The following is a 27,042-nucleotide window of genomic DNA, read 5'->3' on the forward strand; positions in this document are numbered from 1 at the left end:
CAGTGACCCAAGGAAACGAAAGAATCGATTACATTTTTCATATGATCTCCTATTTTATTTTAGATAGACTAAAAAAAAAAACTCGGTTCTTTTTTTTGTATTATATCGCTTTGACTCCTTTTCAATTTATTCTATTCTATCATATTTATATTATTCTAATTATTCTAATTCTATGTATTTCTTTTTTGTTTTAATAAATTATTAATTTTTTTATAAAATTATTCATAATAATGAATTTTCATTTACCTATGTCTAAACGGAGTCAAAAATATATTCTATTTATCCCATTGTACATGACGATAATCAATTCGGTCGTTATGGTCGGACTCTATTATGGATTTCTGACCACACTATCCATAGGTCCCTCTTATATCTTCCTTCTACGAGCTCAGTTTATGGAAGAATGAGAAGAAGGAACCGAGAAGAGAGTATCAGCAACAACTGGGTTTATTGCAGGCCAGCTCATGATGTTCATATCAATCTACTATGTACCTTTGCATTTAGCATTGGGTAAACCTCATACAATAACTGTCCTAGCTCTACCGTATCTTTTGTTTCATTTCTTCTGGAACAATCACAAAAACTTTTTTGATCATAGACGTCCTACCAGAAATTCAATGCGTAATCTTAGCATTCAATGTGTATTAAATTGGAAGGGCAGAATCTATTTTTGATCATGTTTGAAAGTGAAGGAGATTTGGAATTAATTATGGAGGGGCAGCCATGGCTATTCCGGAAAAATTTAGTAATTCTTGATCGATTGAATAGATCGATAGAAAGAAGTCAAATCCGACTTAATTCATCCATTTTTTTGGATTAAGATTGGACCATGTTTTCCAGAATTTGATAAAAAAGATTTGATGCATGCTGTAGGGGTTACTTTTGGAGGCGTCTCCAAATCCGAAATAAATGGAGAATTCTGTCGGCTGAGAGTCAAGCTAGATGTGCAAAAACCCTTACGAAGGGGTATTTTCGTCTCAACAGAAAATCAAAGTAAGTCTTGGACTCCTTTTAAATATGAAAAATTACCTACATTCTGTTTCGGTTGTGGAAGGATGGGGTATGGGCTCACGGATTGCCAAGAATTTTCAGCTGAAGAAAGAAACAAAATCAGAATTGATTCTCATTTTTCATTAGCATTTAAAGCAAAATTAAAATTAGTTAGAAGAGAGAGTCTAGTGTTTAATGCCAGTTCAAAAAAGATGCAGCCCCAATGTTTATACGTAAGAAATACTAAGATTTTTCCTGAATTAAATTTACAAGTGGAGGAAAATAATATTATGTCCCAAGCTAATTTACAAGACACAGAGAAAGAGCTAGCGTTAAAGATGCAGGAGGATAAAGTAGATGCTGAAGATAAAGTGATTAGGGCAATTAAAACTCTACAGGAATTCTGAAATCAACAAAGAAAGTGAGTTGGAAACGAATCAAGATAGAAAGAGGGGTGGATGCTTATACTGGTGAAAGTATATTAAGGAAAAGAAAAGCGAAAGAGGTTGCTTTTGAAGGAGATGATCTAGGATTATCTTGTGAAGATGAAATAAAAAGAATGAAATATGAGGGCAAAGAAAGCCAAACTACAAACAATACAATTTTGTCGGATGAATATTTCCCCCGGAGTTATGATTTTCACCAATATAGATCGGCGGCTGCCAAGAGGCATGCCGACCGGGCACAATGAAAACCATATGCTGGAATGTCCGTGGATTAGGGAGTCCACGGGCAACACGAAGGCTTCGGTATTTGTTGAAGCAACATAAGACCCAGATGGTTTTCTTTATAGAGACCAAAATTGATGGAAGGCGCATGGAAAAAATTCGGAGGAGATGTGGTTTTGAGAATGGAATTGATGTAGGAGTAGAAGGTTCTAAAAGGGGAATTTGTATGGCGTGGAAAACAGGAATTACTGTAGCTCTTAAAATTTTTTCAAGAAATCATATTGATGTATTGGTAAAGGAGAAAAATGTCAATGAAGAGTGGAGATTTACTGGATTCTATGGTTTGCCTTATGTTCAGAATAAGAACTCCTCATGGAATCTATTAAGGCAATTGGGTAAAGATCAAAACCATCATTGGTTGGTTTGTGGCGATTTTAATGAAATAATGTATTCTTTTGAAAAAAGCGGAGGTCAACTGAGGGAAGAAAAAAGCATGGAAGCTTTTTGCGAAGTCCTTAATGAATGTCAATTAATGGACGTGGGGTACATGAGGGTTTGGTTCAAATGGAAGCGTGGAAACTTGCCAGAAACAAATATTAAAGAGAGAATTGATATAGGTGTGGCAAATGAGAAATGGATGCAACTTTTTCCAAACGGAACTATTCGTCATTTAACACATACGATTTCAGATCACTGCCCCTTACTTATAAGTACTAATAGTGAGAAAAGCAGTAATGGAAGGCAAAGTTTCAAATTCCAAGCATGGTGGATTATGGAGGAATCTTTTGAACAAGAGGTTAGAAGAGTGTGGGAGTCTTGAGATGAATTTATAGGCGAAAAACTAGATAGGCTAGCCTAGCGAGGTGGGCGAATGCAATAAGAAAGAACGAGTTGGTTTAAAGAATAAGCTCACAAAGGACCTTAAAGAATTAATGGCAAGCGGCAGAGATGATACCACTATGGAAAAGCTGATCGATACTAGGATCCAACTCAATATGGAGATTGATAAAGATGAAATGTATTGGGAACAAAAGGCATGAGCTAACTGGCTTCAATTAGGGGATAAGAACATCTCCTTTTTTCATAAGTATGAATCAGTTCGTAAACAAATAAACACTATTAATAGATTGGAAGACAATGGAGGACAAGAAATTACTGATGAATTGGCAATTAATGAGGCTGCTTCAAATTATTTCAAAAATCTATTCACATCGAAGGGTGTGGGAAATTTATCCCATATACTAAAAGGAATAAATACTAGTATTTCAGCTGATATAAATGCAATTTTGCTTACACCATTTACAGCAGAAGAGGTTTTTTCAGCTCTAAAAGGAATGGGGCCCACTAAAACGCCAGGTCATGATGGTTTTTCAGCACTATTTTTTCAAAAATTATGGCACATTATAGGTAAGTATATTGAGAAATTTTGTTTGGGAGTTCTGAATGAGAGAAAGAATTTTGATTTGGTAAATCTTACCGATATTGTGCTTATCCCAAAACTGCCAAAACCTATAAGTCTAACTAATTTCAGACCTATTAGCCTATGCACAGTTCTATACAAAATTATGACAAAAACAATTGCTAATCGTTTTCAATGGGTCATCAGAAGAAGCATAGATAAGGCCCAAAGTGCTTTTGTTCCAAAAAAACTTATTACAGATAAAGTGTTAATAGCTTATGAACTCCTCCACACATTGCGGAAGAAACAGACAGGGGAAAAAGGGCTTATGGCAGTTAAACTTGATATGAGCAAAGCTTATGACAGAGTCGAATGGGTTTTTCTTAAGGAAGTTATGTTGAGAATGGGATATGCAAAGGAATGTGTGTCATTGATTATGACGTGTACCTCCACAGCCTCCTACAAAGTCAACATCAATGGAAGAAGAGGAATAGTTTTTAAACCATCTCGAGGGCTCCATCAAAGCGATCCACTTAGCCCTTTTTCTGTTTCTAATTTACAGTGAAGGACTTTCGTCTTTAGTAAAAATGGCGACAACTGATGGTTTACTAAGAGGAGTAAAAGCAAGTCGAAGAGGGCCAGCGATTTCCCATCTACTATTTGCAGATGATAGTATAATGTTTGGCCAAGCGACAATTAGAGGAGCACGAATCTTAAAAGATATCTTAAAAGAGTACGACCAGTGTTCAGGACAGTGTGTGAATTTCAGCAAGTCAACAATTTTCTACCGCTCAAATACAATGAAAAGAGAGAAAACGAAAGTATCAACAGTATTAGGGGTGAGATGCTTCACAAATCTGGAAAAATATCTTGGACTCCCTAATGTGGTAGGCAGACGAAAGAAGGAAGCTTTTCAAAATATAAAGGATAAAATTAAATTAAAAATCGATGGTTGGAGCACAAGATTATTGTCACAAGGGGTAAGGAGGTTTTTATCAAGTCAGTGCTTCAAGCAATTCCAGCATAAGCTATGTCATGTTTTCTCTTACCAAAATCTTTTTGTGGAGAGTGGGAAAATATTTTTGCAAAATTCTGGTGGCAAAAAGGACAGAATAGAAAAGGGATACATTGGTGTCAGTGGAAATATATGTGCCGATCAAAAGAAGAAGGGGTATGGAGTTCAGGAATATGTTGCAATTTAATATCTCATTATTAGCCAAGCAAGGATGGAGGATTATTAATAATCAGGATTCACTGGTTACACAAGTTTTTAAAGCAAAATATTTTCCGAATGAGCACTTTTTAAATTCTCGATTGGGAAAAACTGGCTCCTATATCTAGAAAAACATATGGGCAGCAATGGGCATTTTAGGAAAAGGTATGTGTTGGAGGGTTGGTACAGGTTCAAATATTTCCATTAATGATAATGCGTGGATTCCAGACGCTGTTAATTTTAAAGTATCTTCGGTTGTTAATACTATGCAATATGCAGAAGTTAGTGAGTTAATCGACAGTAATGCGCGGATATGGAACAGAGAACTCATCGACAATACCTTTTCAACGGTCGATGCTGGAAAAATTCTCCGAATACCTTTAGCATGCACACTTCATGACGATCTGCTTGTGTGGGGATGTGATCATTCGGGGGAATTCTCGGTACGCAGCGCCTATAAACTATTACAAATTTTTGATGAATTTCCTAGAGCTTATGCTTTACAAACCAACCTTGGGGATTTTTACAAAAAAATTATGGCGACTAAATTTATCGACCAAAATAAAGATTACAGTATGGAGAATTGCCTGGAACTATCTGCCTATGAAGGTGAATATAAAACATCGAAAACTAATCAGTAACACAGACTGTCCCTGATGTGGAGAAAAGAATGAAACAACCGATCATATCTTCAGAATGTGCCCTGTCACAATGGAAGTTTGGGCACTATTAAAACTTTAAAATATTCTTAGGAATCCAGACATGGATTTTATACAATGGATTACCTGGCCTCCTGGTCAGCTTAATAAGTGCCAGAACAGACTCTTCTGCTGTGGCCTTTGGGCTATCTGGGGTGAAAGAAACAAAAGAGTACATGAGAAAAAAACCAGCACAGGGCAAGAAACAGTGAATTTCATCAATAACTACCTTGCTGAACTTAATGGTCTTGAAAAAGCAAAGTCAGTAAGAGAAGAGGAACATAAAAGATGGACCCAGCCACCTAGCGAGTTCGTCAAAATTAATTTTGATGATGCCTATGATTCAAACTCATCAACAATCTGCCTCATGAGTTGTAGCTAGAAACACTGAAGGAATCGTTTTACTCAACTGCTCAGAGATTCATCACGATATAACATCAGCTTTTGCTGCTAAAGCAATTGCGTGTCGAAAAGCTGTTCAAATAGGAGTAGAACAAGAATGGCCGCGGATCATCATAGAAGGGGATTCCCTCACAACAATAAAGAAATGTTTGTCAGAAAGTCAAGATCGATCATGTATTGGAGCATATATTCATGATATTAAGCAGATACTAAACAGATCTAGAAGTGTCATGTTCAAGTTTACACCAAGATCGACAAACTCTCTCGCGCATATAGTGGCAACAGAATCGTTAAAAATGAAGGAAGAGTTATACATGGAAATAACGGTCCCAGAATATGCTGAGAAACAACAACAGATCGACTGGAGAAAGGAACCAGACTAAGGAGGAAATGAAGAAGAAATACATAAGAGGAAAGCAAAGGAGCAAAGGCATAAGTTTTGAAGAACACCTTTCCATAAAACTGAACCGTTAAAAGCAAAGAAAAGTAATGAGATTTTCAGATGAATAGACAAGGTTCGGTTGTCTCTAACTGGGCATTAATTAAAAGCAATAATAAGGAACTCTCTAGACTCTTAGGAAAATATCTAGATTTTTTTAGTCTTGGGCTCTGTTCTGTCGCATTGGGCCAATGTTAAATTGATTAAGTTTGGAAAGTTGTCTTTTTCTTTAATAGGATCTGTTTGTATTTCAATTCACATCAATAAAGCCCAGATTGAAGTTTCAAAAAAAATATTATAAGCTCAAAAAGTATTTATATTTTAAAATATATTATAACTTTACAATAGTTAAAGGATAAATTCAAAAGAGAAACCTTACATTTAATTAAAGCAGTGTCGTGGGTGTGCCTAACAACCAAAAAAAAAAATATTTTTTCGGATTTTGAAATCATTGTGTATACTTATGAAAATACGAATATTTTTAAGGAATATATTAGTACCACCACTGTGTCAAGCGATACTAATAAAAATTATTTTTTAAAACAATATGATTGCATGATGATTGAACAAATGAGATGAATGCAGGGTAAAAAAAATCTCATTTTTATAATTAATTAATTTATAACATCATTTTTGTATTTAATTATTGTTTTTGTATTATTTTTTATAAAAAAAAAATGATAAGGTTCCTTGCAATCTTGGGGCTTTGATTTAAGCATGATGATATAGTATTGATGAGATGAATGGCAGCTCAGCAGGCAATGGTAATATTTACGAGTTTTTATTTTTAACTGGCTCTGCTATGTCCGGGCCTAATAAATCTATGAACTACAGGACAAGACCAAAGTTATGAGTTCTGTTTAGAAAGAGAATGCCCCCTGGTTGTGTGGCTGAAGACGTGCAAAATAGTTTCAGGTTGAAAATGGATAAACGGCAGTTCATATGGATAAGATATTTTAAGACATCATCAAATGAAATCGGTGCCCACAATTCTGAGGCTTCAACTTTATCTCTGCGTTTGGTGGTGCGAGAAGCTGTGAACATTAAATTATGAACACATTATAAGTCACACATATAATATTGCATATCTTGCTTTAGATTCTAGAAAGTAGAGAGTTAGGCACATAGAAGATGATCATCTAGAAGGGTTTTTTTTTTTGTTAATTAAAGAACTGATTGAATGGGACAGAAACCGCCTTATAAGACAGGATTAGTGTATATCGAACAGTTGACAGCTTGGTGTTATGATAGCAACCTGAATAAATTATTACAACTAGGTCTGTCAATCAAGATTGTTGTCTGCGTTAGGCTACTAAAAGATTTGAAACAGAGTTCTGCCTTCACCATCAGGTAATTCCTACCGAAGCTGTAAAATGTTAGGAGGTCCTATTTTTATTAACTGGAAAAGCAGATACAAAGTTAAATAGGATGGGAGCAAGTATCACATAAATGGTGTTTTTATCTAATGTTGGAGAGAGAGACTTAGTACTGTCACAATAGATGTATACAATAGCCTTGTTAGTGTACAAATTTATACATAGAAATGGGGGATAAAGGTTAATGCCAATAGAGTATTATCATGAGCTGACAAGATTGATGAACAAACTTGTACAAATTATTTGAGCCCCAACGGAAATCATTAAAGCCCGTTGGTACATAAAAACTTCAATCCTAACTATACTCAACAAGAGGAACTTCACGCTTCAAGGCAAAAGACAGATTTAAAAACCCGATATGCTTCTTCTTCCCCTTGAAGACAAATTTCTGTCCTTGAGACTTTAATGTTTTATTGGCTCACAGCTTGTGGATCTGTCGGTTTAGGCCCCAGTCAAAGCTGGTTTCTCAGTTTCTGAGAGAGAGAATATGGCAACACCCCCCGCATCTTGAAATCATTTTTCTTTGCTTTGATGCTACAGTCTCTGCCATTAGAACCATTTCCTGAGAACCAAGTTCAATTTTAATCATTTAACCGTTCGAGATAAGAAGCTAAAGGGTTAATTCACCAAATATCCCAAAACTATAGTTCTGATCCTAAATTTCAAAACATTTTATTTCAGTCTTCAAAGTTTTAGCATAGTATCAATAAAGTCCTTCCACATCTCAGTAGTTGAGTTGTATGTTAATGCTAAATCAAATTTTATATACAACATTTTTAAAATAAATAATTTAGATTGGATATACTAAAAATGCAGATTCTGCTATTAGTTTTTTTTTTTTTAACGCATCAAATGCAAACACTTTATACAATACATAAATATTTGTAGTGTTGTTATTACATTCATTATAGAGCACTAATATGCCTTTATTTTAGGAAATAAATTAGACGTGATTCACATGTATTCTTTTTCATGGCTAGATTCGTGGGTTTGTTACTCATGTTGATTTAGTGGGCATAATATTATGTTTAGTCATTTTTCATGTATATAATAGGAGTATTTTACTCCAATTTAATGTATCTCCTTTCATTTTTAATTTAATCTAATTTATTTATTTATTTTACATTTTGTCTTCTTAATTTTTACCTTAATTATCATGTTCATAAAAAATCTCATAAAAAATATTTGGTATCTAAACCATTTTCTCAAGAGACCTGTGATCATGTGACAGTATCCGAGTGAACCTGCACTTTACCCAAACATTTTTTAGTGAAAAACCTTCATGGAAGCTAAAACTAGTTTTTCTGCAAGGGTTCCTCTCGTTTTCAATGGAGACAACTATCATATTTGGACAACAAGAATGGAAACTTGCCAGGATGCATTGGATATTTAGGAAGTAATAGAAGAAAGTTATAAAGTTCATTCTTTACCAAGTAATCTTACCATTGCTCAAATTAAGAATCATTGGGAGAAAATGACTAGAAAATCAAAGACAAAGCCACAAAGGCTTGTCTATTTGCTGCAATCTCGCCAACAATTTTTACTCGAATCATGATCCTCGGTTCAACAAAAGCAATCTGTGACCATCTCAAGAAAGAATATCAAGAAGATGAAAGGATCGAAAAAAGCAAGTGAACTTGTGCAAAAAAAAAAAACAAAAAAATCGAGTAAAAAACCATCAAAAATAAATTCAAACAGATTTTTTAGCATCACCAACAGTGTAAGGTTGTTAGGTTCTAAACTTTTTTATTTAAGAATTGTTCAAAAACTTGATACTGTGCTTGAAAATTTTGAGACAATTACTATTGTTTTGGATCATTATAAGGATTTGTTAAAGATTACTTTGGCAGAACTATTAAATGCCATGCATGCTTATGAATAAAGACGAGTGATGAGATAAGATGGTGTTGCTGAAGGAACATTGTCAACCAAGCATGAAAATGGTGGCAAAGATATGAAAAAGAAACGTAAGAAAATTTTAGTGAAGCTACCGTTAACAACAACAGTAGCAAAGTTGTGGAAGCAAAAAGGGAAAATTTTCTCTATGTCGATATTGTGGCGGAAAAGGTCATCCTCATTTCGAGAACCGAAGAAGGCCTAGTGCAGAATGTAGCAAATGCAATCAATCAAAGACATGATGCTGTAATTTGCAAATATAAAATTTCGCAACAAGAGGTTGACGCTCAGATTGCATACCAAGACGAGGATCAACTATTTGTAGCAATCAGTTTTTCAAGCATTTTTAAAACGTGTAGCTACTGCATGAGCAGTTTAAATTTGATATGTCAAAAATATAGATTATGTCATTAAAATCTAGGAGGCTATTTTTTTTAAAACACATCAAATTCAATTTAAACAATTCATTTAATAGGTACATACATGAATGTAATTTGACCATATGTTTTAAATATATTCCACATCATATTTTAATTTCTATTTACGTCCAAATTAATGGTGAATTTGATAAAATGATGTACAAGAACAATTTTTAAAGTACTCAACCAAACTTGTCAAAAAAAAAAATACTCAACCAAAATATTTTAGAATTTGAGACCAATTTAGAATCTATGGAGAATGTTTAAGCCTTTAATGTAAGTACCTAACTGGGATGTAAATGTAACTTAATTGGTAAAACCTTTTTACCCCGGCAACTATATAACCAGACAGATGGCGGAATAAATTTGAGGGGTCGCTGTATCAACCCTGGAGGCAAGGGAAGTCTTTAAAATGAGCAATTGAACCCCATGCCATGTGCAAACGGAAAACGAAGGCTTGTATGACTTGCAGTGAAAAGGGGCATTCACATAAAAAGAAAAGCATATATATGGAATAATAATATTTTAAAAACAAAGGAAATGGTGGAGATGCGCTATAAGGAAATGACCCATCATCAATCAGACGGGTGACAAAATCCATAGGAGGACTTTCCAAAGCTTTTTTTCCTTTTGGTGTACGCTCGAAAGGGAGTCCCCACAACTGTCTGTCCCCACTGCTGGACAAAACTGCCATCGCCAATAATGCTTGGGACCTTGTAAATCAGACAATCCCTCTCTCTCTCCCCCTCTGCAAAACCCTCACCAACCCTCCCACTCCCATATACTCAAATACATACTGTATATCTTCTCACTCTCACTTTGGCTATTTTCCACCCTTCGTTTCTTACCATATCTGTTGCTCGTTTCCTTTTCCTTCACCATTGTTTTATCCCAGTTTCCAGTTGCAGCATTTCAACTCTGTTTACATTTTTCCCCCTTTTTCTGTGAGAGTCCTTCAAATCATTTATTACCAGTACCAGGAAACTGAGGAATAAATTGTGTGTTGGCTATGGGGGTGGTGTTAGGGTCTTATTCTGCTTCATTGGGGTTACATTTATTACTTGTATTGATTTGTTAGCTTCAATATATGGAATGTTGGTAACTGAGAGAGGGACACAGAAGGAGAAAAAGAAAGAATTTAAGGCATTTACTTCAACTACTGCTAAGCTGTTATGGAGAGGCTCCAAGGACCCATTAATCCTTATGTATGTTGTTTGCTTGCATTAGGACTTTGTGTTTCTTATTGCATTTCATCTTTTCTCGAATCCCGTTTCTAGACTCAAGATGGAGACTGCATTTACTCTAAAAATGCTTGCATTCAATGCATCTTATGTTGTTTTGCAGGAAAATACTAACCTCTGCTACTGCACTACTGCTTCTTCTTACTCTTTCAACATTCTACTCTCATTCTGCTTTCATTCTCTCTTTAGATGCTGAGAGAGACTGAACCATGTGCCCTCCACCCAATTAAATGATATTTTCCTTTTCAAATATCTTTACATGGTTAGCATTTGAGCCAAGTTAAAAATTTTGCTTATTTCCTTTTGTCCTTGTTTTCTCCCTTCAAATTACTCATTGCAGTTCCTAGGAGAGCATTTGGAGGTGGAATGCTTAGAACAAGGTTTTATTAGCTGTGAGAGATTAAAGCTTGGAGAAGAAGAAGAAGAAGCACACTTTTCAATACCAAGCTTTGAAGAGAAAATGCCATTCCTTCAGATGCTTCAGAGCGTGGAGTCTCCTCAGCTTTTTGCCTTTAAAGAACCCAACTTCCAGACACTTTTGAGACTGCAACACATGAAGCCTTGGGAGCTAAACAACAATCCTTTCATTCCTGAAATGGAAACCCAAGTTCAAGCCCTAGAGCTGGAAAGTTGTGTCACCCATGAAACAGTACTCGACTTACATTCACCAGTCAAATCCGAGACCAAAGAGCTTAAGAAAAGCCCACCTTCAAGCTCATGCGTTGAAGTTCTCAGCTCTAGGTCTAACCAACACCAACCAAAGTCTGACAATTGTAGCAGAGAACCCAACTTGGGCTCCTCGCCTCAGAAGATTTTCACAAAGTCCCCTCCGATTACTAGAGAACGAAGAAAGCGAAAACGAACGAAGGCAGCCAAGAATAAAGAAGAAGTTGAAAGCCAACGCATGACCCACATTGCCGTTGAACGAAACCGTAGACGTCAAATGAACGATTATCTAAATTCTCTCCGCTCTCTCATGCCTCCATGTTATATCCAAAGAGTATAACAATCTAACCTTCACCAACATTTTAGTCCCCCTTTTGGGCTGTTTAGCTCTACTTTCTTTCACAAAAAAATCATGTTTGGGTTTGTGTTTGCAGGGTGACCAAGCGTCAATCATAGCTGGTGCAATTGACTTCGTTAAGGAGCTAGAGCAACTTCTTCAATCCCTGGAAGCACAGAAGAGAACGAGAAAAGTCGAGGAAAGCAACAATAGCATGTCAAAGCCTGCCATGGAAACTCATCAGCAAGAATATGAAAATGGATCTGAAGATGGACATTGCGGGGAGGAAGTAAAAGCAGAAAGCAAAACAGGTGCAGCCGAAGTAGAGGTTAATGTAATACACAATCATGTCAACTTGAAGATTCAGTGTTCAAGAAGAGCTGGTCAGTTGATACACGCCATTGTCACCCTGGAAACTCTTAGATTAACGGTTTTGCACCTCAACATCACCAATTCGCAAGCATCTGTTCTTTACTCGTTCAATCTCAAGGTAATATTCTTTGTTCTTTTTTAAACAAGTTTTAGTTTGCGTTTTCAAACTGGTGTTGGAACAAGTCGTGGCTCAAACCCTAGTTCCAAAATTTCTCAACAGTCTTTGTTTTTTTGTTGGTTTTGTTTTGTTTTCTTCTTTATCTGGGTCCGTGTTGGAAATGGGAATGGCAGATGGAGGACGACTCTGCGCTAAGATCAGCGGATGAGATAACAGCAGCAGTTCATCAAATATTCAGCTAAATTCAAAATTAAAATGAAAAAAAAAAGGATTTGGTCATTATTCATTAGGCAGCTGACTTGATTCCTGAAGGGAAAGTAGGGTAGAAAAGAGCAGACCAGGAAAAAAAGGTAAAACGAGAAAAAAAAATGAAAAAAGAGGGGTCCATTCCAAGCAATGCTTTGTTCCACAAAGACAATTGAAGACAGAGCCCTTGATGTTTACATCTTAACTTAAGAAACTTCCCTTGTTTATCATTTAATGATTTAATTTGCTTACTTAATAGAAATGATAAATCTATGTAATTTCCAAGTTTCTTTTCCTTTATTCTATGTTTATATTATTCTGGTACTAGCTTCTGGAGTGTGGGGTCAACCGAGGGCCAGCCAGCCAGCATGCCCTGCCCTGCCCTGGGCCTGGTGGAGGTTTAGGAAAGTATGGGGTTCATCTAGTTTGAAAATTTGTTGTATAAATCTCATGATTGCACTTTAGCAAATGATGCTCCCCTTTTTATATTGACTTCGGTGACGTACGTATGTATGTTTTCATCATTATACTATGTCCTCCCCGCCATTCTTTTTTTTTTCTTTTAAATTTTCCTGGTTGCACCTTTCTTTTTGGACTCTAGTTCCCTTTTGACACACTTCATTTCCAGCCTTCTATCTCAGTGACTCCTCTATGAAAAAGTCAATTTGTAAATTTAATAATCCATTTGCTAAACTGCTTTGTTTCCCTAAATGTAGCAAGGAGGAAATAATTAAATAAACATTTATGGAAGAAATTGGTTGTAGGGTTTATACTTTTGAACATTATTATCACATTTAATGGACTATAATAAAGGAAGGTTGGCAAAATAAACTCATTTAAGCTTAGGAAAGATGTAATAGGAAGGACAAGAATGGCAGGATGGATGGGTTTTTACAAGTGTTCGATAAAATCCCGAGTCTCACGCATTACCAAAACCAACAGAGTTCATGTGCTCATCTCATGGTCATGGCATGGGGGTATTCATTGACTTCAAGTTTTATCGAAGTAAAGGGTGTTTGAATGAAATAACAATCTAAATCTTACTTAGTTAAATGACATTAACAAAGATTTGACCTGCCTGCCTGGCTGCAGTGACAGGTTCTTGAGGTGACAAACCTTTTTAGATAAACACAATGTAGAAGTGATGGATATTTGGGGGGAGGGTAGAAAACTACAAGGGCAAGAAGAAGAAGAAGAAAGGCGAGGGTTTTGACGGAAATAATAAAAAGTCAAAGGTGCTAATTTGACGAAGCTTATAGAGCAAGTGAGCAACCCCACTGAAAATTGTCATACGGGTAAGAGAAAGGGAGATAGATGCAAATGCAGAAGTGCGCAGCAGCTTAAAGCACACATCCCCATGTGAAAGCATCAAAAGAAGACCGGGCTGGAGACAAATCGCTCTCTGATTGTAGCCAATGTCCTAGTCATTTTGGGTCTTCGTGTTCCTTCTTTTTGACAGCCTTTCCTTTCCCAAGCTCAGTCCTAATCCACCATTGTTATGCATTTCATTTTTCTTAAAACCCTTTTACAAGCTTCACCTCCCATCATTATTACTGCCTTCCTCCTCTTTCTATGCTATCAGGTTCTTTTTAATGATCCTTAGCTCTTTCCTAAGTCAATGAAACTACTACCTTCAGTTCTTATGGTTCCTGAGAATTATTAGCTGTTTAGGAGTACTGTGAAACATTATGGTTAGTTAATTGGAAGTGCTAATCTCAGAGCTCAGTTCTTAGCAGCTTAAGAAATTGGAAATGTTATAAAATTATAATAATAATTAAAAAAATCTGCATACTCTTAGAAAGTAGAAAATGCCAACTTGAAGAAGACCTAAAAGAAGTTTCTTTTATCCAACACGTAAACATCTAAACTGATACCTTAATAAAATAATACTACCACTGTATAGTAGGTAGGTCGACAGAGTATAGTGGAGCTACAGCATTGGGCAACGCCGATCATATTATATAAAAAACGGATCCAAGGGGGAACATTGGTCTGATATTTCGAAAGATGTGAATGTTTATATAGCATAGCATATTCAGACTACCAAATTAATCTCTCTCTCTCTCTCTATATATATATTATCGTTTTTTTTACTTAATATATATTTTTTATTGTTGGCATTAGTTTATTTTAATAACTCTAGCTTTCTCAGTTCTCACATTATCGTTGGCATTGCTCAAATTTTGTTTAAACTTTTGGAAAGTAGTCTGAAAAGGTGGGTGTGGTTTAGCAAGGGACATGGCCGTCAGGCGTCAGCTGTGGGAATGAAGGAAGAGGCTTTGGGACCAGCAACAGCCCCACAGTGGCACATCCACAAGGGTACCATCTTTTTTGAAGCGTCTCTGGACTCTGGCTTATCTACCCCGTCACTATACCCGGCCCAGGTAACATGACTATGTGACTACGTCTCCTAATGAACCAAACCTAATTTCTTGCTCCCTATTCATCCTTAATAGTCTTTCTTTTTCATCTCTTAATAGTACAGAGATTTCCTCCATTATTTTGTTTTAAGTGTGTGTTTCGTTTTAGTTTCCCCAAACACGGTAGTTTTTATAATAAGAAATTATTAAAAGATTTATATATTCAGACACCTTCAAAGTAGAAAATAAATAAAGTATAAAATCATGACCATCTACCTTTCTCCAAATTCCGATGAAGAAAATATTAAAGTTCTATCATGTACCAGAATTGTACTATATAGCAGTCTTTAACTTCAAATTCCAACCATTAAAAAAAAGAATCTGACCAAGTGCTGGCTTTTATCTATATATCAATCAACTCTGGAGAATTTTTTTCCCCAACTCTAATATCCTGACAACAATATACTATATCTAGATTTGGTTGAGTGATAGCATGGTTAAGTTTTTAAACCTGGGTTTTTTTGAGATGCCCCAAAGGGTGAAATGGAATCGCAATCAGAGCTTGTTCTCTCCCGAAGGAAGACACTGCCCCGTCTCTTAACAGAGAGTGACCAGAGCGATCTTCTCGCAGAATCTGTGCCTATTTTTCAAGGCCCCATAGCCATGGGCATCGGCATCGGCATCGGCATGGCAATATCTCACATTCTTTATCCTTCTTCCATCAACCAAAGCAATAGATGAATCTGAATCCACATCTTTGACCAAAAGTCGCCACTCACCACTCACTCTGCTCTTCAGCAATGTTTCCCTAATGGCTACTTTGATTGACGGAAAATGATTTATGTATAACATTTTTTAATTTTCTTATTTTTGTTTCATGAAAAATTTGTTCATCTGAAAATAGGTATTTTTTCTTGTAAGACTTACCTCTTGAAAAACTAAATCATTTTTCAAAAAAAAAAAATTTTAAATAATGTTTAATATTATTATATTAATAATAAATTTTTTAATTTTAATTTTAAAAATATTATAATACTAATATAAAACATTATAATTTTCAATATGATTAAACATGCATACTTAATTATTATATTTATTAATATAATTTATAAAAATTTTATTTTGATAATAAATATTTTGTAGTATAAAGGTTAAAATATGTCATAAGTTCATTTAGTCTTCATAAATTTAGAATTTAATCTCTTTACTTTTCAGATCTGGAAATCAAGTCTAACTGTTAACAATTTTTTTTTTTGACAATTTTGTTTGTAACATATTTAAAACAAAAAAATCACTTGGTAGTCATGTAACTAAAAAATGACATTGAGTGAATCTAAATTTAACAAATTATTTTTAATATTAAGAACAACTAAACCTGAATTTTAATATCTAAAAAGTAGGATTAAATTCTCAAAAAGACTAAATTTTAAATTCACGAAGAGTACAATGTCTTATGTTTTATTTTAACCTAATATAAAATATGAATATTTTAATTATATAAATATAAGTATTTATTTAAATAATGTTTAACTTCATTTATTTCTTACAACTCCAATTTGCTAATATGTACTCTCGTATATGTAATATATGTAATTTAAATTAAGTTTTATTTATTAATAAATTTATATATGATATTAATTATCACAAGATATTATCTTATTATAAAATCAAATATTATCCATTGGAGCGTTTCAACTATGCATTGCACTCTCATAGTTCGTGAATGTTTGCCATGGTAAATAAACAAAAGGAAAAACTTAAACAAAAAAAATATATATATATATAGGTCCTACTTAAATGTATGAGTAAATTATTAATAAAAGTACTAGGGAAGCCCTTGTACTTAGGGCAGATTACATTTCGGCCCCTCTATTGAAAATATAATACCCCAAAAGGTGCTACAGTAAGAAAGTGAAATATTATCCTTGATATAATAAAATAAAGAAATAAAGTTACAAAAAAGGGAATTTTGAGTTATGTCAACCAAATCTGTTTGGGAAGCATATTATGATATATTAATTCAAGAAAGGACTAAATTGAAAAAGTGAGAAAAGTTTTGTGGCCCAAGAGTAAATACTTAAAATTTGAAGGGTAAAGTGTAAATATAAAAAAGTTAAAGAACCAATAGTGTAAATCTTTTAAGGGTGGGAGGATCTAGAAACTAAGGAAAATGGATGAATTATGACCAAATTGAATAAGTGGAAAAAGTATAAGGGGTTAAATCATAATTTTACTAAAATGAGTGATAAGCCCATGGAGGAATTGTGAAGGATCATAAGGGGCAAAATAGTCATTTAGCAATGAAAATAATTTTGAAGAGTAATAATGATAATGGTGATATTTTAGATTAAATGAATAAATAAATATTAGTTTATTAATATTTGATTTGACATTTATTTATATTTTATTAATTTTTTTAGTATATAAGGAAAAGAAGATGAAGAATTCTCTTCATCTTTCCATGTTCTCAATATGAGAGAAGAAAGAAAGAAAGAAAATTTTCTTTTATTTATAATTTGGTTCTTTCACAAAAAATTCACCATTTTCACTTAGAAATCAAAAGAATTTTCATAGCTACCAAGAGAGGAAGATAATAAGGAAACTATGAGGAGCTAGAATATCAAGTTAGATTCAAGAAATAGAAGGTGGAGGAGAGAGAAAGTTAAGTTAAAGTTTGGTTTCAAGAGAATAAGATATGGATGTTAAGGTTTTATGTTTTTTTTAAGTTTAGTAGTGATAGAAAAGCATAAAAATGGGTTGTATTGAATGCCATGAATATTCAGCTAGCATGGGTTTGCATTAGAAATGGTTAATTTTCATGTTTTAGACTCAGAGACTAAATTGAATAAAAGTAAAACTTTAGGGGCAATTTTGTAAAAATATTAAAAATGACCAAATTGCATGAAATGAATTGTTTTATTGTCTAAATTAATATATTGAAAGAAATTATTAATTTATATCAAGTGGGTTTAGAGCTTTAATTTTGTTGTATGATGACTATATAAAGTGATTTTGTTAAATATTGATTTTAGGATCAAATTGTGAAAAGGTCAAAAATATTACGGTTTGGTATTAAATTTTTTTATTAAGGGTTGTATGATAGCCTAGAATATTTGAATAAGTTATTAATTGAGAAAAATTAGTTGATTTGATAGATTAACTAGTTAAGAGACTAGATTGTAAAAGTTGTAAAAGTTGGGGTAATTATCTAAATTAAAAAAATTGAACGGTATAAATTGTGAAATGAATTATAACTGAAATATATGCTAATGAATGAGTAATTTTATATTTTAGATCAATATCACGTAGATACTCATGAAAAAAGAAAAATAACGGAATAGTCCCTAAACTCTTGTAATTATTACAATTTAAATCAGGTAAGTTCGTATGTACTGTATTTTGTATAATTTTGATTCAAATGAATGTTAATTGGTGATTGGTAATATATATATGTTCTATAATTAGAATTGAATTATTGTTAGAAAAATATTATCGAAATTAATACTCAGTTTGGATTAAACGCAGAATTTGAGTACATTCGTTATATGGCGCATGATGACATTGGAGGAAAATGACGGCGAATTACCCAAGTAAACCAAGGTTCAATATTTATTGCAAACTCTCGAACTTTTTATTTAACTCTTACAAGCTTCTATTTAACTCATACGTGTTTCTGTTTAGCTCTTATGAGCTTCTGTTCAACTCTTAAGAGTTTTTGTTCAGCTTATGAGCTTCTGTTAATGATGTACTTATATTTGTAAGTCGTTCTTCAAATGGTAAGATAACAGGAGTTGTTTTTGGATGATATATGTATATGAAGAAACAGTAAGAGAATGATATGTATCACGATATGAATATATATATCAATATCTTGATATATTGATACATGAAAATTATGTAAGTTGTGATGAGTTATAAACTCAAGTGTAATTTGTTGATAAAATAAGTTTATCAATGTTGAATTTATATGAAATATGTTCAAGTATGCTAACAAGTGTTGTTGTTGATGCTTAGACAAGTGCCAAGCTATTGGTTAAATGGTAATATGTTTATTTATACGATGTATTGGAAGGGTAAGTGCACAAATGTAAATATACTTGTGCTCATGAAAGGGTAGTAAGTTTTAAGTTATGCAATTTCTTATGAATCGGCTTATCATGTGATTAATATGAAAATGGCTATGTTCAAATGCTCTAGCTTGTGTTATGGTGGTATGGTATGTTTATGATTGGTGTGTTATGCATGGAATGAGTATGGATTGTAAAGAAATGCAAATGAAAATTTAAAAATTTGGAAGAGTTAAAGTTGTTGAATATACTTCATGAATATTATGGTATCAATATTGGATTATTTTGGATATGTATAAATTTTTATTTAAAATGAATTGATATGATTAAAGTTTATATGAGCCTACTAAGCATTCATTGCTTACGTAGTCGTTTTCCTTTACTTTTCAGATTATTGAAAGCTCAATTAGGTTGAAAACTTGTCTAAGATATATCACACTATCCATCGGTTCTATCGGTACTTTCGAATGTTTTGGTTTTGGTCATAATAGCATGTATAAATATTTTGTTTAATGTTGGTCTATATGTAAATTGTTGAGATTAGCCACTTATTTTAGCTTGTGTTGAATGCCATGATATAGTTTGTAGTTGTGTGAATTATTGGGGATAGGTTAATAACAAATTGAGTGAGAAATATGGCCTGTAAAATGGCCTATTTTCATCCACACGGGCAGAGACATTGGCGTGTGTCTTAACCGTGTGTGACACACGGGCAGGTGACACGGTCGTGTGTCCCCTATATCTTAAATTTGCACAAAACAGAATGCTCACATGGCCTAGCACACGGGCGTGTGGCTTGGCCGTGTGACCTAAGTCAGAGAGCTCATAAGTTTAGACATAGGCTGGGACACGGTTGTGTGCCCCTATTTCGAATGCTCACACGACTTGAGACACGAGCGTGTCTCTTAATCGTGTGATCCACACAGCCTTGCCATACGGGTGTGTGTCCTCTGCACCTTTGAAAATTTTTAATATTTTTCGAAAAATTTTCTGAGTACCCGGTTTAATCCCGATTTGTTTCTAATGTGTATTTTGGGCCTTGAGGGCTCCTATAAAGGGACATTATACTTGATCTTGACTAGTTTCTGATATGAATGTTATATAATATGAAATGTCTGTTAGTTAATCTGTAAATTCTGGCAATACTCCGTAACCCAATTTGGGGAACGGATTCGAGTTAGGGGTGTTACAGAAAAAATGGACAAATTAGTCCTATACATTTCGAAATTAGCAAATTAACCCCTCCCTTAAATTTTATTTGTTAAATGATGATGTAGAACATTAATTTACAAGGTTGATTACTAATTTAGTCCTTAGACTATAGCTAAAATGTCATATTGATGTGGTATAAATGCAAAAAATACCCTCAACGTTTAAGGGTTTTTGGTTTTGTGCCCTTAACTTTTTTTTTATTAACACCCTCAACATTACAAGTTTTTCAAAAATCAACCCAATTTTTAATAGTAAACGTTATTTGATTGTCAATCAAACTACAGGTCAACAAAGTAGCCTATATGGCATGCCACATAAGCACGATGTCATAATTATTTTTTCATTTTTTTTCCATTCTTTCTTATTCTCTCTTTCTTCCTCATCGTTTCTGCATCAGATGGAAACCAATAAAACAAAACCAACAAACTTCCTCAGGTAGCCTATCGCAATCCATTTTCTAAAAATCTACCCACCAACGATCTTGCTTCATCGTGATCTCCATTGCCAGCGGACCCTTCTGCATTAGCTAGTACATGCGCGAATCAGTTCATCTTCCTCATCACATATTTACCCATGGGAAACTAAACAAAACCTCTGTGCAAACTCTATTAAATCCTCATCTACCGCCAAACATTCTAAGGTTTGAAATCTTATCTTCCTCAATGGTGGAGAAAGAGGCGTAGCCGGAGCCTGCCAAGGCCAACCTAGCAACTGAAGACATGGATCTCAAAAACCTTTGACTCCTTCACCCAAAACCCTAATATCGGAGATGGCACCAATGGTAGCTCTAAAACGAAGCGTGAGAGAGAGGAAGACAGTGAAGAAATCGAAGACGTTTCCAAAAAACAGAAATTGGAGAAGTCCGTAGAGGAAGAAAGGTTGGAGAAGAAGTCGGATGAGTCATCGGATTCCGGTCGTGTCTGACTCGGTCTGAAGGAGTTCGGGTCGTCGTCGAAGAGGCTTGATTACTGCTGTTATTTTCTTCACCATTGGGGTACTCAACTGAACTTTAACAAGTTACTAATTAAATTTTCTTCTTCTTCTTCTTCTTCTTCTTTTGGTTTTGGTTTTGCTGTTAGTTTTCATTAGTATTTGCGATTTATTTGATGATCTATTTTATGAAGAAGGAAATTCTTATTTCCGTTTGTATCGATAGTAGTATTACAATCATAGCTTTCATGGTGAATGAAGATAGTAGAAGATTTTTTTTTTTTTGCTATTAGTTTTTCATTGGTTTTGCTACACTTAAAACAATTTTTTTTACAGATGATGTCATTTATGACATCGTGCTTATGTAGCATGCCACATAAGTTATTTTGTTGACATGCAATTTGATTGACGGTTAACTCATATTTATCGTTAAAATTGGGTTGATTTCTAAAAAGTTCGTAACGTTAAGTGTGACAATCAAAAAGTAAAAAAGGTTAAAGGCTAAAACTCAAAAATTCATAAATATTGAAGGTATTTTTTACAATTATGCCAATAATTAAGCATGATAAATACAGGATAATATAAAAAGGAAGCCGTTTTATTTTTTGTCCAACCAATCTCTAAAGATAAATAAGGCAAATAAAATGTCAAGTGATTGCACAAACTAACTTGTCATTAAAAAAAAAATCTAAGAAATTTGCTACAAATTCTAAATAAATTAACATCCCTACTAACCCTTTTAATGTATATAGTTTAAAATTATGTAATAAAATATTTCTTCTAAATTGAATTATCATGAAAATGAAGACAGGATCGTGTTTTAAACAAATTAATAGATGATACAAACACAATATATAAATATACTTAAAATATGATAATATATGTATAAAATTATTAATTTATAAAGAAAACAAATAAGTTTAAAACAAAAATAATAATAAGAAGGGAAAGAAAAACAAATTTGCTATTTTTCTTCCTTTACTCTCTCTTTCTTTTTAGCTATTTTCTTTTAATCCCCTCTCTCCCACCCATCCCCATTTCCCCACGTTGCAGCTGAAAATAACAAAATGCCGCCCGTCACAAATTAGAGCTTGGACATCTCTACTATCCTCGTGTTTGCTACTTTTATATATATTATTAGGTTTATGTAATTTCCATAAATTTAAATTTTAGTTTTTATATTTTATTTTTAAGAATTTAATCTCTTTATTAAATTTTAAAATGTAAATTCAATTATTTAAAATTGTTAATTATTTTTTATTAAATTCAAGTTTATTGTAATATCTTTTTTTTAGTTATATGATTATCAAGTGAGTATTTTTTTATTTTAAAATATCACACTAACAAATTTTTTAAAAAAATATTAATAATTATACCTAAAATTTGAAATCTAAAAAATAAAATAATTAAATTTCTGAATTTTTAAATTATAAAAAATAGAGAGACTTATTGAATATTTTAACAATTTGTTTTTAAAAAAATTTAATGAAGTCGATCCTATCCAGTTAAGTTTGGCAAAAACGGATTGATGAGAAAGCAGAGAAATTTTATGGTAGCAAAAGTAAAAGTAAAATTAAGACTTATATCGTCGAGCTAAAGGAAAGATATTTTGCTCAAACCCCAAAAAAAAAAAGAAAAAAAAAAGAAAGATATTTTGGGTTTGGAAATGGTAGCTTTGGTTGTTTTGAAAGATAACCCCACCAATGGTTTTAGCACAGTAGAGGGCTGAATTGGAATCAAACACCATAAATTGCCTATCCAACTGCCATGTCAGCACTATCTAGATCAACTGAATGAGTGGTTGTGTGGGTGCAAACGCGCAACACAAACCATCTCCACATCCTCATTTCAGAATTATCTCATTTTTTTTTCTTACAACAAAAAACCAGAAAAAATAAATAAATTTAAACAAACCACCCAAATTGCATCATTTTCCCATTTCATTAGCCTCTCTCAGATCAGAACTAGAGAGTTTACATCCTGGTAAGAGGTTGAGTTGCCATGGCTTCAGCTTCCTCCAATTCACTATCAATCTCACCCTCATCCACCCTCGTGGATGCCAAAGCTCCTCGTCAACCAACTGCTGCATCCCCACAATGTGTCACTCTTCCTACTCTTCCTCCCCCACCCGTTCAGTCCCAGAGTCGTCCCTGGAAGACCACTGCCTACTGTAAGTTCATAGACTATCTATATCACACACTTGACATGCATCAACTAGTATACCAAATGGTCTTTCCACTTTTTGCAGGTCGCAAGATTGCTCGAAATGTGATGGCTATGGCCACTGGTGAGACTTTGGCCACGCGTGAAGCTCCAACCGAAGTTACCCCAACTGAGCTGACAGAGTTTATCAACAAAATACAAGAAACCGTAAGAATCTCGTCTCACGTATTGTTCATTTCCCTGTTTTTGTACCTTCTCACAACACACGCATGTGGTTGGTTTTTAGTGGGATAAAGTTGAGGACAAGTACGCAGTGAGTTCACTTGCTGTAGCAGGTCTTGTTTTGGTCTGGGGTACTGCTGGAATGGTCTCGGTGAGATTCAAAATATGCAGATTGTCTTAAGCCTTAAACATTATACTAGAAAAAGTTGAAACACCGACAATTAAATTAGTGAAACGGATATCCTCTGTTACAGGCAATTGATAAGCTTCCTGTGGTTTCCACATTTCTTGAGGTCGTGGGTATTGGCTACACTGGGGTATGCTGAACTCAATTATCAAAGCTTTTACATTCAGAAATTCCCATTTTCTTAGGCATTTTGTGTTCTCTTATTGCAGTGGTTTGCATACAAAAACCTTATTTTCAAGCCAGACAGGTAAGCTCAACTTAATCTCTTGGTTCCAATTCATCGCATTACATATTTACATGTAATTGTAAAAGAAATCCCATTTTAGTGATGAGTTTTCTCTCATCCTAATTAAAAATTTAGGGCCGCTCTGATAAGCAAAATAAAAGACACATACAAAGAAATACTTGGAACCAGCTAGAGGGAAACTGGGCAGTTGTTAATAAAGGATGGTGCTGAGATGAGGCGAAGACGAGAATATACCTGAAGCCCAATACTTGCAGCACTTGCTTCAGTTTGTCAGTACAAAGTTCTAACAAAAGTAAACCGATGTGATGTGGTCTTGTGGTGGGCTTATATATTTTTATATTTTCCCCTATGTGTAGAATAAAAAGAATCTTGATTGCTCCCTCACCTTCTTGAGATAACTTTGTAAACTTTTGAAATGATTTTAATATCCTCTTCATTTGAATTTTGATATAATTTCAGTAACTTAAGATACAATTATTCATATACCCCCAAAACATAAATTCAAGCAAAGATTATGTCAGATGGCTTATCTACCTTTAGACAAAATGCACTCAGTCACATAATCCCTAGAGGCGAGACTTACACGCAATGGATTAAAATTTCTGAATAGCACTTTAGACATTGGATCCAAGGTTACATATAAATTTGGTAGGAATACTAAATCTATAGGAGTACTATGAATTAAATCTTTATTTCTGGTAACGCATATAATGGTACTTAAAAAGACATAAAGACGAAGGATTGGGTGTTCTTAAATTTTAAACATGTCTAAACATGTTTCAGAATTGAGACCCCGTTTCCAGAAGCTGTGGTAGTATTCACTGTATGAAAAGTTCCTGTATAAGGGAGGATGATGGAGGGGGTCGATTAGTTTCGGAGCTGGTCCCATCACGGCGTCGGTTGATGGGCAATAGAACGTTGGAATGGAGATCCTCTCTTCCTTGCAATTCACCACTGCCCGATGAAGCACGCTTTTATAACTATCATTGCTCAGTACCTGGTATTTGATCTACATAATTAGTTTATACAACCACTTGGAACAACTGGGGCTGACCTTGTGGAATTTCATAATTTATATATAGCCATCTAAAATTCTAGATTATCAAGTTGAAAAACCAACCACCCATGTATTTAACTTTTACAATAAAAAATGGAGGAAAAGTGATTACAAAAGCTACATGGGTCTTCAAGTGAATTTAAAATGTAGGTCAAAGTTTTTGTAAACGTTATTTAAAGCAATAATATTTCATCAATTAGGTCCTTTCTTCGGCTAGCGAATGTTAACTCAAATATGAGGTGGAAAACATCTAAAACACTGTAGATATTATTATTAATATTTGTGTATCTACTTCATAGATAGTTTGAAGATTATTTGTTAAAAATAATATCCTCCTAAATTTAATGACATTACAATTTTTTCAAAAATAAATGTTAGATCTAAGATGTCCATGTTATAGTATACATACGAGTTTATAATTTAATCCATGTCAAATCTAAAATAACATTTAATGCCTAAATCGTCGATTAAAATGACAAAAAGAACTAATTAATATGATATTGATATTTTGAAAACTTAATTATAACATTTTTAAATTTAAAAATCGATTTAAATTTTGAGCAATAATTTAGGAATGTTAGGTGCAGTTAATCTTTAATATTATATTAAAATGCATATGATTGTTTCCCAGAAAATTCCTGTCTTTTACACTCTCCATTTAAAATGTATAATTGACTAAGCTTTATGACTATATTGTACTAGGTTTGGTAATAATGATGACCAATTAAGCATAAAAAGAAACTGGTAATTAATTAGTGGTGCAGTGGCAAATTTTAAGACTTCCCATATATGTAGTAATCCTCTAACCTGTATCTGATCACCGATATTGACAATGAAGGTGTAGGGAATGGGGTTGACAGCAATCCACTTTCCATCTTTGAGCACTTGCAGACCAGGCACCTCGTCTTGAAGGAGAATGGTAATAGCATTAGGATCTGCATGAACAGGCAACCCATAGGTGAGCTCTGGCTCGGGACACGGTGGGTAGTAGTTGATAGCCATGTGCTGTGCATGCTTTCCAAGTGCTGAATTGATGTAATCCCTTTCTAGATCTAAGCTTTCTGATATTGCTTCAAGCAGTCTCACTGCCAGCCTTCTGGTGATCTTGCAGTACTCAGAAGTATCTTCTCTGTGAAATAATTGAAAACGACATATAAACTAAAACCCTTGAAGATCTAGGTAATAATTAATTAATAAACATATTGTGAAACCTGAAAGATGGAGGGTTGGTTGGCCATTCATGAACATAGTCTTCCAAAGGGTAGCAATGGAGTCTCAAGTAATCCCTCCAGCTTGATACATTCTCAGTTCTCACATTAAAACTCGTAGAAAGTCTCGTGGTCTTCATAGGGTCATCAGAATAATTCTTCAATCGCTCACTCTCCGGTAAATGGAAGAATTGTTTCGAGACATGCAACATCTTACCGATCACCTCTTTCGAAACGCCATGGTTTTTAACCTTCACACAGATTAACGTTACTGCTCAACCCTTTTTCTTTACAGAAAAGTAAATTGGGAGTGCAGGCAGAAACTGAGTTATCATTTATATATATATGTATATATCCATTCATACCTGAAAGAAACCATAATTTCGGCAGGCATCGCCGATGGCTCTGACAACGGTAGAGCGATTGGGGCCATCATCAAAGTGCTGGAGATCAACGAGAGGTATGGAATGATCAAAGGTAACCTCATCGACGTTTGGACGATCTGACTCAGGTCAAATGAAATTTTGAGGAATGGAACTCACAGTTGATACAAGGTCGGTTAATAGCGGCTTCATTGGAGGATTAATGGAAGTTGAAGATAACACTTGTTTTTATCTTTGCCTAATAATTAGTTGAATTTGTGCGATGGTGTTGCTGATGGTAAACAAACTAATTTATAGAGGCCTGTGGCTTAGAAATCATCAAAATGATGTCGTTGTTATGAATATTTTATTTAGTATATTTTAAATTCTAATAGTTATTAAAATTAGATCTCTATTTCTTTTATAATTCTTATATCTATTTCTTTTATAATTCTTATACCTATAAATAAAGGCTCTAATGAAGCATTGTAAATCTTTCATTTTGATCAATAAAGTACCTTCTCTATTGCTTTCATATTTTTTTTTG

General features: G+C 34.0%; 2 protein-coding genes, 1 long non-coding RNA gene and 1 pseudogene across 5 annotated transcripts in view; 2 read left to right on the plus strand and 2 right to left on the minus strand.

Moving 5' to 3' along the window:
* The window catches only part of LOC107924151 (uncharacterized), a 5,992-nt gene extending 62 nt beyond the window's left edge, over window positions 1-5,930 (minus strand). The window contains exons 1-4 of one of the 2 annotated variants that reach the window (XR_001691716.2): window positions 5,198-5,930; window positions 5,056-5,118; window positions 4,611-4,973; window positions 1-1,092 (exon numbers count right to left, since the gene is read on the minus strand). The exon at window positions 1-1,092 is cut by the window's left edge and continues 62 nt beyond it. This is a non-coding gene — a long non-coding RNA (uncharacterized lncRNA). Of the gene's footprint in view, window positions 4,974-5,055; window positions 5,119-5,197 lie in introns of both variants that reach the window. The other variant, XR_005904835.1, reaches the window with a different exon arrangement.
* Window positions 5,931-9,875: 3,945 nt separating this feature from the next.
* On the plus strand, window positions 9,876-13,007 carry LOC107924746 (transcription factor bHLH67). Of its 2 annotated transcripts, none has more exons than XM_016855327.2 (4): window positions 9,876-10,705; window positions 11,082-11,741; window positions 11,842-12,234; window positions 12,408-13,007. In XM_016855327.2, exons 1-4 carry the CDS (start codon window positions 10,673-10,675, stop codon window positions 12,474-12,476), a joined length of 1,155 nt encoding a protein of 384 aa, XP_016710816.2. In that variant the 5' UTR covers window positions 9,876-10,672; the 3' UTR covers window positions 12,477-13,007. The 2 variants fall into 2 exon arrangements, with proteins under 2 accessions (XP_016710816.2, XP_040936952.1); XM_041081018.1 differs by lacking the exon at window positions 9,876-10,705 and adding an exon at window positions 10,850-11,003.
* Window positions 13,008-22,660: 9,653 nt separating this feature from the next.
* LOC107922952 (protein CURVATURE THYLAKOID 1B, chloroplastic) lies at window positions 22,661-24,310 on the plus strand. Its single transcript, XM_016853156.2, has 6 exons — window positions 22,661-23,219; window positions 23,298-23,419; window positions 23,499-23,585; window positions 23,689-23,751; window positions 23,831-23,868; window positions 23,983-24,310. Exons 1-6 carry the CDS (start codon window positions 23,051-23,053, stop codon window positions 24,038-24,040), a joined length of 537 nt encoding a protein of 178 aa, XP_016708645.1. The 5' UTR covers window positions 22,661-23,050; the 3' UTR covers window positions 24,041-24,310.
* Window positions 24,311-24,447: 137 nt separating this feature from the next.
* LOC107922951 (protein DMR6-LIKE OXYGENASE 1-like) lies at window positions 24,448-26,829 on the minus strand (annotated as a pseudogene).
* Between the last annotated feature and the right edge of the window lie 213 nt (window positions 26,830-27,042).

Source organism: Gossypium hirsutum, chromosome A11 (genome assembly GCF_007990345.1).
Source record: "Gossypium hirsutum isolate 1008001.06 chromosome A11, Gossypium_hirsutum_v2.1, whole genome shotgun sequence".
NCBI lineage: Eukaryota > Viridiplantae > Streptophyta > Magnoliopsida > Malvales > Malvaceae > Gossypium > Gossypium hirsutum.

Excerpts from the sequence above, each read along its gene's own strand:
- LOC107924746 (XM_016855327.2), top strand. The coding sequence starts at position 10,673 with ATGGAGAGGCTCCAAGGACCCATTAATCCTTAT. Across the intron at positions 10,706-11,081 it reads AAGGACCCATTAATCCTTAT|TTCCTAGGAGAGCATTTGGA; the intron begins GTATGTTGTTTG and ends TACTCATTGCAG. Across the intron at positions 12,235-12,407 it reads TTTACTCGTTCAATCTCAAG|ATGGAGGACGACTCTGCGCT; the intron begins GTAATATTCTTT and ends TGGGAATGGCAG.
- LOC107922952 (XM_016853156.2), top strand. The coding sequence starts at position 23,051 with ATGGCTTCAGCTTCCTCCAATTCACTATCAATCTCACCCTCATCCACC. Across the intron at positions 23,220-23,297 it reads CTGGAAGACCACTGCCTACT|GTCGCAAGATTGCTCGAAAT; the intron begins GTAAGTTCATAG and ends CACTTTTTGCAG. Across the intron at positions 23,869-23,982 it reads CTTATTTTCAAGCCAGACAG|GGCCGCTCTGATAAGCAAAA; the intron begins GTAAGCTCAACT and ends TTAAAAATTTAG.